Source organism: Vidua macroura, chromosome 7 (assembly GCF_024509145.1).
Source record: "Vidua macroura isolate BioBank_ID:100142 chromosome 7, ASM2450914v1, whole genome shotgun sequence".
NCBI lineage: Eukaryota > Metazoa > Chordata > Aves > Passeriformes > Viduidae > Vidua > Vidua macroura.
Window position 1 is genome coordinate 31908960 of NC_071577.1, and position 10932 is coordinate 31919891.

At 46.9% G+C, this 10932-nt stretch overlaps 1 protein-coding gene across 1 annotated transcript; it reads right to left on the reverse strand.

Moving 5' to 3' along the window:
- Positions 1–473: 473 nt before the first annotated feature.
- MARCO (macrophage receptor with collagenous structure) lies at positions 474–10367 on the reverse strand. Its single transcript, XM_053982511.1, has 15 exons — positions 10191–10367; positions 9041–9142; positions 8415–8651; positions 7992–8027; positions 7054–7089; positions 6573–6680; positions 5156–5263; positions 5015–5059; positions 4372–4470; positions 4223–4276; positions 3680–3724; positions 3419–3526; positions 2290–2331; positions 1791–1967; positions 474–1496 (listed from the first exon to the last, which is right to left on the reverse strand). The coding sequence occupies exons 1-15, from the start codon at positions 10303–10305 to the stop codon at positions 1366–1368; spliced, it is 1443 nt and encodes a 480-aa protein (XP_053838486.1). The 5' UTR covers positions 10306–10367; the 3' UTR covers positions 474–1365.
- Between the last annotated feature and the right edge of the window lie 565 nt (positions 10368–10932).

Here is a 10932-nt window from a genome sequence, read left to right on the forward strand (position 1 = left end):
AGCCCCGACTCTCTCAGCCTGTCTTCCTCGGAGAGGTGCTCCAGCGCTCTGAGCATCTCCTTAGCCCGCTCTGGCCTCGCTGCCGCAGGCCGGTATCCTCCTGTGCCGGGCTCTCGGAGCTGCACGCAGTGCTGCAGGCGGGAGCGGAGCGCAGAGGGGCGCGCAGGATCCGCGGCTCCCGGTGGGAGAAGGCAGCGGGGCCGAGGGGCAGGGGCAGCCCGGGTCTCCCGCACGGCTTGGCGGAGCGGCGGCGGCCCTTGAGCTCCCCTTAGCGCCGGGAAGGAGCATCGGAGCCGGGCGGCTCCGCGGCGGGGATGGGCAGGGTGCCGGGAGGGGCTGATGGTGCTGGCGCCGTGCCCGCAGGTCCCACCGCGCTCGTGGCATCCCGTCAGGATGTGTCCAGCGCTTGTCCTTGCAGGGAGACCTTTATTTATTGAACGCAAATTGCATCAATCGCATGGGATCCAGGAAAGCCCAGTTCGATATTTTCTCCCTAATATCTACAGGTGTGTGTGGATAATTTTATTTCTTTATCTATTCGAGCATTTATTTGTTTATTTATTTATCTATCTATTTTTTTATTTATTTATATTTAACATCAATTGATAGCTTATTCATGCTTTGGTATATTTTTTATTTGCCATCGTTTTGCTTTACTGGAGCATCTAATTTCTAATGGCATGAAAATCTTAGCTTTATACACCAGATAAGGAAGGGGTATTGCTCCTGGAGACAGCTTAGGAAACTCTGACAGAGAAAGCAAGGGACTTAGCTAAGGTCAGAAAAAAGTGCTGTGCCAAACCAGGATAGTATGGCACCTAATGTGTGACCAGCATAGTTTCTGAACAATATTTATATTTGCATGCCAGAGAGATCATCTGATGATTTCTGAGCATCTGCTCTCTTGGGTGTATGCACTTCTCTGGGGGTTTTAACTCAGGTTCACAACTGTAGCATGATGAAGATGGACTATCCAGCTCAGCTGCAGTAAGTGCAGGTTTCTGCATACTGATCCTATTCTCATACTGTGCTAAGCTAACGTGGACCATCCCCTCCCCTGTGGACTTAGAGGTCACACACGTGTGAGCTCCTGCAGATGAGCTGATGTCAGGTAGCTGGAAAAGCTGTGAGCTGGCTCACAAGCCTGAGCTCCAATTGTTTTGTGACAGCTGGGATGTTTCAGGTTACCTGTGGGTCTTGCAACTGTTACTGATTTGTGAAAAATTCAACTTTCTTTGTCAATATTTCTATGACCTGGTAAAGAGGCAGAGAAGCAGAGCCTGATGAAATTGGGTTTGCATCATGAAGAAGAGCTCCATGGAGAGCAGAGGCAGCAGCAGCTCCCAGGACAGACTCGGTGTCCCATCAAGCACACTCCACCCCAACATCCTCGCCGTGGCTGCAGTTATTTTCACCCCAGGCGCGCTTGCTACAGTCCGTAATTGAAATTTCACTCCCTGTGCAACTTACATCATCAAGCCAAATTTGTCCAGTACCTTTGGAAGATTAAACAAACAAACAAAAAACTGTTGGATGGGAGAAAGAGGAGTATGCCTTTTTTTCTAAAGAGAGCCCTGTGGGCAGCGGGCATGTGTTGGGTTGCGTGGCTGGCTGTTGGAAATCAAGCAATTGGGCACAGTTCAAGCAGAACTTGACATGCAGCTGCCTCATCCCAAGAGGAACGAGGAAATCACTGGCTGCTGGGGTAGGTGACCTTGCTGTGGTGCTTTCTGTGTGTGTGTAACCACCCGTGCCAGGCGTGCGGAGGTGTGAAGCTGTTGTGGACTCACCGGGAGTGGCTGTGAAGAAACTGACCGCTTGGCTGAATCCCAGCATTCGGCAGACAACACCGGCCTCTCGGGTGGACCAGCCATCGTCACAGATTGTTCCCCAGGACCCTCTGTAGAAGATTTCCACACGGCCCCTCCTGCTTCCTCCCACAATTCGTACATAATTACCGGGCCCAACTGAGAATTCAGAGAAGAAAATAACTCCATGGGTCATACAGGCATAAGGAAAAAGACACTGACAGACAGAAGCAGTGACCACCAAACCAGATGGATGTTCCCATCTCCAGGGTTGGACCAGAGGTTACTAGTAGCTCAAATCCAAATAATTCAAGAGCCCCCCTGCATCTGGAGACAGCAGGCTGCAGCTCAGAGCGCAGACTCCTTGGCTCTGTCAGCAGTGCTGTGGGTTAGCCAGCATGAGCAGAGGGGTATTTTGGTCCTGATTTCAGGTAGCTCTGATACCAGAAGGCAAGTGACAGAAGTAGTAAAAGTCCAGTACCTTCTCCTTTTTCACCTTTGCTCCCTTTTGGTCCTGAGGAACCTGTTTCAAATAAGAAAAGCAAACATGTGACAGTTGCTTGTGAAAAAATCTGGTTATTATCTAGTTCTGAATACTTGTGTGAGTTAGAGATGTCCAGACTCATCCCTTTGTAGAAAATGAACACCCTAAAGTGACCAAGGGTATATAAAAGACACAAGGCAAGAAAAGTAGGATAACATACAGCAAAATATTCCCAATGTGTGACCCAAGAAAAGGGCCACTTTCAAAATCCAATATATTCATTCACTTGTGGGAGATGTTAGCACTGTTACCTGTAAAATTACATCTCTGATAGACTTTGGGCTCTCCAGAAGCAGGCATGGTATCTCCCAAAGTACTTGCAGGAAGACCTACATCCTGGGATTTGATCTCCAGGGAGAGCAGAAAGGTGCTCTCAGCAGTCCTCCACATTTCTGTGGACCATCTTGGAATTGAGGGTAGGGGTGTTTGAAAAAACCCAGTGAGCTCTTTCCCCCACAGCTACCTCCAGAAAGCACTCATTACTGTCTCCTTCTGGGGACCAGGAGGTGAGATGCACCCAGAGCATGGAGCCATGAACAATTAAAAGAAAAAAGCATCTGGAGCACTGTTTGCTTCCCATGGGCTGTTGTAACATGTTTTTTTCAATTTTTTTTTTTTTTTAATACAGGTCTTTTGTTCTTTTGAATCATTCTGTGATTGGAAGGGAGAGGGCTTAAGAATGGAAAGTAGCTGTAGTGTGGGCTCTTTTGAACAGCTTTTGTGTCCTACAGTTAGCAAGGTGTAGTTAAACAGCCTCACTGTCAGGTGTTTCCAATAGCTTCACTATTGCATGTTCCTGAGTGCCGTGTTTACATGGGATTTATCCCGGGCACGGGGTGTCTCTGATGTCTCTGAACAAAGCAAATAGGAATGTGGGTTGTTCCAGTTTTCTGTGAAATCAGGGATTTGAGAAAATCTAATGCCTCTGTGTACTTGCATGTCTTTTAACACACCTCCCAGGGTGTACAATTGACACCCTGCACATTCCTATGCTAGGAAGGCTGATCTGCAGTCCCAAACCCAAATGTGCCATCAGCTCCACAGACCTTGTGGTAAAGAGCCTTACCAGAAAATCCAGTGTCTCCCTTGGCTCCTTTTAGTCCTGGTTCTCCTTTCACACCCTTAGTGCCATAATCCCCCTTGGTTCCTTTTTGACCAGCTGGGCCTGGGGTGCCTGGGTGGAAAGAAAAAAGTCATTGCCTTTGTCCCTTTCCAGGGAAAGGACATGACAAACATTTCACATTGATACAGAACAGTGGAATGTGGCACCTGAAGTTCTTTGTATCATCATTTTTGTATCAGAATAAATCATGCTATAAGAGTTTACCTGTTGGGCCCTGGTCTCCCTTTGCTCCCTTTTGCCCTGGAGGTCCTAAGATCATAAAAAACAAACAAACAAACATTTATGAGCCTGTTGTTTATACATTTATAAAAGTTTATGCAAATTAGTATTTACAATTTATTTTAACTGATCTAGTTTTGGTGCCTACACTATAAGCATCTATTTCTGAATCAGGTGTCTTATTGCACATCATACTCAGTGCACACCATGCCAAACAAGAAAATACAGGCCGTGGAGAAACATCTTCTCCTGAAGTTCCTCTTAAACTGCTTCTTTGTTTGTGTATTTTCAATTTATACAAAAATTCAGGCACCATTACCCCTCACACATATTACAAATGACAGAAACAACCCTCTGGTGAGTAGTCAGCCCACAGCAGCCTGGCAGAGCCCCAGGAGTGCCATGGCATCCTGGGGTGCTTTGGGGATCCAAGAAGACTCAAGAGGTCTCCTCTTGGTAGTGTAGTTCCCTTTCTGGTGTCTGCATGATGTGTGTTTTTTACCCAAAACCTGTTTTATTCTCCTTTACCTGCTATTCCTTGCTCTCCCTGTACACCTTTGAGTCCAGCAATGCCTTGTGATCCTAAAATCAAAAAGAAATCAGTAAGCGTGAACCCATCACACAAAGTGAGGCCAGAGTAGGAGGTCAACGAGTTCTAGGTTTGAGCAGGGCTGTACCTGGGCTACCTTTGGGGCCCTGGTCCCCCTTCTCCCCTTTCTGACCAGGTCTGCCTTCAAGGCCAGGACTTCCAGGAGGTCCAAGTTGTCCAGTTGCACCTTGAGGTTGAGTGAAAGCAGCACACAAATGAAATGTCACACAACACATGAAGGAGATAAAAAGACAGCTCAATAACCGGCCCTTGCACAATGAGCTGAGCCTATGAAGGCAAAGCAAACACTGGCTGTCTCCAAATTGCAATCCTGGCAGTGCTAATCTTAGCAATGCAGTGAGGGATGATCTGGAGTGAAAGGCTGCATGGAACCAGGTCCTGGCTGACTGCCAGCCTTCAAATGCACAAGTTCTTCCCAAAAGAGCAGCCAGTTTTGGCCCTTGTGTGTGCACAGGTGTCAGGAAGGAGGCCATGGCCCTTCTTCCCCTCTCAGTCTCCTGCACAGTGAGTGGGGCCCAGAAGAGACAGCCAAAGCTGCTGGATGATTTTGGATGACATTGAAACGTTGGCATGGTTTCTTCATCTAATCATCATCTTCTCTTACCCATGCTGGGATCTAGACCAGCTGCAGCTTTCCTTGTCATGAAACACCACATTAAAGAGATCAGTCTTATGCCTCTACAAGAAAGTGCAGCTTCTGTACAGCTTACCTGCCTCTCCTTTCGGCCCAGGAGGTCCAGGCTTCCCCGGGCTCCCTGTAACGACACCCTGGCATCAGTGCAGACCAGGCTTAGCCCAGCGCCTCAGTGGGGTGGCCCTGCACCCTGCCACACCGTGTCCTCTGCACTTACCCTCGTCACCTGGCACTCCTGGGAATCCAGGCTGTCCCTGAGGACCCACGGGTCCCTGGAGCCCAGGGTCTCCCTTCTTGCCCATGTCACCTTTCTGTCCTTGGGGACCTATCAAACAGCACAGCACACACATGTAAATTCAAAAAAACAGATTTGTCGTCTCTGCAGCCTGTGGAGCACCTCTCTGCCACACCAGTAGCAAGGTTTGGCCTCACACCTGTATTCTCACACCTGGAATTGTCACTGAATTACCATTCAGTGAAATTGTCACCATATAGCTGGAGGAGGACAGAGCTGGCCTGTCTGATTCACCTCTGGCTCTGTCAGTCTCTCTAGCCAGATGTTTGTCTAGCCTGCTGTTAAGGGTTTCCAGTGGTGCAATGACACCTCTCCAATCTATTCCCCAAACTATCCCTCCTTCTGGAATTTTTTCCTCTAGTTAAATATCCCTTACTGCAGTCTGAATGCTTCCCTTCTGCTAGACACAGTGGAGATACAGGGCAGCACATTCCACTCCTGTTCTTCCGGAGAGTTCTGTCATCTCCCCTTAACCTTGTCTTCTCTGTACAGGTGATCAGCATGCTCCAAAAGATCTGAATTACTTGAAAGTGCCTCATTTGAAGACTTCTCCTTCATCTTTCTGCTCTAGAGTTATCCCAAAGTCTTTGCCTTTTGGTACTCCTCCTACAATCCCTCTTCTCTTCTGGAGCATCTTGTGCTAATGAGAGCATTGGGGCATTCAGGATCAGATGGAAGATCTGAGGAAGCTCTTATCAACCTGTCCAACCATCCTCCCTGCTCTGCACCACACACATCACCTGCTTTCTTTTCCTCTCCTGCTTTCAGCCCATGTGAGACCACTGAGTAACAGCTATCCATAATGCATGCTACATGGGAGAAACACATTGCATAACTCTTCTACTTCAGGGGTACAAAGCCAGGCTTATGTAAGATGCTCATAAATCTCTCAGAAAAAGGTTCCACTAAAATGAGGATTAACATCCACGTGCTTGTGCATATAAATTATATTGTATTATTTTATACCATGGAAATCTTACTGCAAACATCACTGCTTTAATCTAGGATAGGCTGATAATTGAATATCTGTGGCTTTCATTAGACAAAGGTCACTCTGTAAAGAGACTTCCGTGGTGCAGAATCAACATTTTGCATGGCCCCTTCCTCCAGACCTCCTTTGGGAGATTTGCTGAAGCATAACATGAAATTAAACCCCTTCAGATCATGTCAAGTGTCCTGTTTATCCAGCTCCCTCACTGACTGGCAAACCACGCTCAGGGCTGCTTGGATTTTTATGAATACTGACCTATGAAAACTTCTTCTGGTGTTTTATGTAGAACGAGTTTAAAAAGAAATATGTGTTAGAACATATAAAAATGTTAAGATAGGGAAGTCTTACCTGCAATCCCCATCTCTCCTTTTTCTCCTTTCACTCCTGGACCACCACTTGGGCCAGCAGGACCAGGAGCTCCTTTGCTCCCCTTCTCACCCTGGGGTCCATGTACACCTGCAAGGACAACACCGTTTTTCTGATGCTTCCTGGGGTGCCTGTATAGTCAGTGCCAGCAGCAGGACACCCACAACAACTGTGAGCATGAGCCAGACTCCACACTCTGTGCCCCTGAGAGTGGTTGGTGCTGGTGACAGTGGGAAATTGGCCCACTGTGACTGTTGCACGCTGACTTTTAAAATAAGATTTTTTTTTTCCAGCAAAGTTTTGCTTTTGCTCACATTAGCTTTACATAGGCTTATTTCCTTCAACTCCAATGACATTCTTACTCACTTACACATTGGCTGAGGACAAGATTGCTCATAAAATCATCCATAAAGCCACTTTATGTTCATCCACAGAAGTAATTCAGGTGTCAAAAAAGCCTTACCTTGGTCTCCCTTTGTCCCTGGTGGTCCCTGTAACCCTGGGATGTAAAATACATATATCAGCTGACACACACCATCTAGTCACAGTAATGGCTAAGAAGAAGAGACAATTTTTTTAATCATCCTTTGCTCACACAATTTAAGCCACCAGTGAGGCCAATCTTCAGCTGGCAGGGACCAGAACAACCACTTGAGTAAAGTCCTTGGAGCTCAGCTGAGTGCTCAGCTGGGCAGGGGCCAGCTTGTCTTCCTGCCAAGCCCAGCTCATGGGGACCACTGGGGAGATCTTTCATGAAAATGCACTGAACGATTGGGCTCTGATGTGTAATAACACTGCTTGGCAGGAGGTGCTGTTTCAACATCGTAAGTGCAGCCAGGAAGGCTCTGATATGAAAACACAACTTTTAATTTTTTTTTTTCCTTCAGAAAATCTCATCAGTGTATCCAAGAAATAGGGATGGATGAGTTACAGACCTGACCTAACAAGGGCTGCATCTTAGATCATCATCACAGGATCACAGAAACTGTTGCCTGGCCCAAGCTCTGCTCAAAGCGGAGCCAGTGTTAGATGAGGACCTGCTGTATCCTCACAGTCTGGAGGTATTTACCTCCTTTGGCAGGGGTGGTTCTGCCCAAGCCCCCAGGCACCCAGGGCTGTGGAGGGCAGAACCTGCACCCAGCTCATTCCTGAGTCTGTGCCAATGTTTTCCTAGGGACAGGGTGGTCATCGACCTCTGTGGGAGCACTTGGGCTAGCCAAGGCTCCTGGAGGATCAGTGCTTGTTACAGCAGGTCTCCTCATGACCAGGGCGTTGGGTGTCTGCACACTGGGTAGGGTCTGGGTCTGGAGACTAAAATCCCAAATCCTCACTTAAGGTCTCTTAGATGAAATAAAGAAGAAGAGGAAAAGAGGAGAAGTTGTGGCTCATTTACCAACATACCTGGTAGACCAGGATCTCCTTTGCGTCCAGGAGGCCCTGAAATAAATATTTAATTGATATTTTTCAGTAGTCAGCAGTTGGTGAGGAACCCAGCAGTATGGGATTGAGGTGTGGGCTGGAGACACAACCCTTTTGGAGGGCACCTAGAGTCCAAATCTACAATTCACAGGAGGTAAGATGAGCCCAGAGCCACATGTGCAGCTGCAAGGGGATCTGGGGGTTTGCACAGGGCAGTGCTCCATTTCCTATAGGTGCTTCCTGGTCTGGAGTTGACTCCCATCCTGGGCATGGGGATATAACTAACTGACAGGAAGATTAAATCTTGCCCTAGTTATGGGATCATCTAAACTGGGTTTTCAGCCCCACTGGCGATGCAGAGGAACCAGGTCTCCCCACTGCAGAGCCAGCATGGAGAGCCTATACCTGCAACCAGGGTGATGTTGTTCATCCTCATCATCAGGTTTGCATTGTTGCTTTTAATTATGGTGATTTCCTCTTCTAAGCTTCTCCTCCAGTTTTCTTCATGTCTCATGAGAAAGTCCTTCCAAGTAGAGCTTCTCGACAAGGCCAGATTGTTGGCAGAGTAGCTCTGCAGAATCTCTTCTGTATAGGAGGCATTTTGCTCTTGAAGTTTCAGTATCTGTCTCTGCATCTTAAATACTGAGGAGACAAAAACCCATGCAATGATTATTCACTGCCCGATCTGGCTGGGAGATGGTTGTTTGGCAGAGCAGTTCCTCAGCACCTGGCAGGGGGGACACCGGGGGATAAAGACCACCCCTGTTTGACCCGGGGAGGTGGTTTTCATGTGCCAGTCCTTGCTGCAGCCAGGAGTGCAGCTGGGAGTGCTTTTGCAAATGCAAAGCACGCACACAGGGTGGGGGAATTGTTCCCTGCGGCCGCTGCTTTGCCTGGCGGTGTGCGGAGGAGCCTCTCTGCTCCCTCGGAGGTTTCAGATCTGTGTGCTCATTCCCGCTTGCCCGTGCCCCCGGGAGCACCCAGCAGAGCTCTCTTTTGATGCCAAGCCCATGGCGAGGTTGTAGCGTTACCTTTGTACATCAGCAGCCCCTGGCCGGCCGTCAGCAGCAGCAGGTAGATGCTGAGGGCTGTCCGAGCACAGCATGTGGATGCCTTTTTTTGGCTTCGAGGCTCTAAAAACCAAGAGAAGAAGGGTAGACACTCTCCCACATTTCTCCCCTACAAGCTCTGCTGGCTTCCAGCCCTTCCAGGCTTGGCCACAGTGCTTTCCAGCGGTGTGGAGCTGCAAGGTCCCTCTGTGAGAGCACTCGATCCTGCCAGCAAGGCAGGCTGCCTTCCTCTGCCCCAGGCTTTGCACTGCAATCTGCTTGGCCATCTTTTCCTTAGCTGATTTAACCAGCTCAGTTCCACCAATTCTTAATCCAGCCTATAACAGTGTGAGTGTGGTGGTTTCCCCCTTTCTGCATCAATACATTCCCCGTTTCCACTGCTTTTAGTTGTCCCAGGCTGCCATTCGGAGGGCTGCTCAAAGCAATTCCTTCTCCATCCAGAGCACTGCATATGTGTGATTCCAACAGTGATGCATGTTTGCATCAAAATAAATGAAAAATCAATAATAAACTGAACTGCAAAACAAATTGAAACAAGTCATAAGATGTAAAATCAATCATTACCAGCAAGTGTAAAAGAAATAAATGGCTTTGTTGAATTTTGGCCTTCAGGGAGAAAAAAAGTATTTCAGAAGCATTGGTAACTACGTCAGACATTCAGTAAGTTACCCTCAATTGAGGTTTTTCTTTTTTTTTTTCAAAGTAATGTAATCAGGAGTTTAAAGTCTTAGTTTTAAAAGAGTACAGCATTTTAATTGGTTTTACAGTATAATGGCTTAGTCAGCAATCAAGCTTTTATATTCAGCTAAAAATTCATAAACTTACATTTTTTTATTGAGTCTGGTGATTTTAGTATCTTTATTATGCATGAAAGTCTTACTCAAGAAAATTAGACATTTTCTAAGACAGGAAAATAACTAATTTTTTTTCTGATGCTCAGCATCAGCTTTTGGCTAAAAAGGGTAGTTTGACATACTTCTACTTTTAAATGGTAGTTAATTTACTAGCAAAGTCACTGCAGAAAGCATTTAATATGTAATATTTCATTTTTATGTATTGTTTTATACCAGATAAAATCCATATAAATCCATTGAATAAAAAGAAATCTTACCACTTATCTGAAAGGTTGTGGTAGCAGGTGAGGCAAACCCAATCTTTTCTGAAATACTGAAAGAGTTCATATCACTCGAATTTCCATCTTCCCCGTATTTGTCTGTAATTTTCATGACAAATTTCTTGTGGCTATCCTAAAGCCTTGGACAATAAAGAACTGGAGGTACTTCCTCTCTGCCTCCTGATTTGATATGCTTTCTGATAAGCATTTCCTATCTGCTCAGCTTTTATAGACTGCTGAGAACTCTGATGTGGTAATTTGAACAGTTCCTCAAAAATTCCCGCAGCTAAGATACTGTGCTGCTCTCATGTGCTCCATTGGAGTCCAGGGAGCCGTGGGCAGGATTCTGAAAGATCTTCAACCTGGGGTTATTCAGCATCTCTGCATTGTGATGGAGTTAGGCATGAGATGGACATTTTGTTTCTAACACAAGTAAACCTCCTCAGGTAGCCAAGAAGATTCCATGTTCAATGTTATATTGGCAACCACTCTCCTGGGAGGGGAGGCTGAGGACTTTGTCACAGTGAAACACGCAGTAATGTGCACCACGGTGACACCTCAGTGATTGTGCGTGACTCAAGTGCAAGGAGGGAAAGGATCAGGAGGACTTGTAAAGACAAGTGAATGATGGTGGCATGGGGGATGCTGAAACCCAAATGGGATTGGGATGATATGGAGAAGAGGCACCTGCAGCCTCCTTGACAAGGTCTCTCCAGCTCCTGCTTCCTCCCTGATGAGT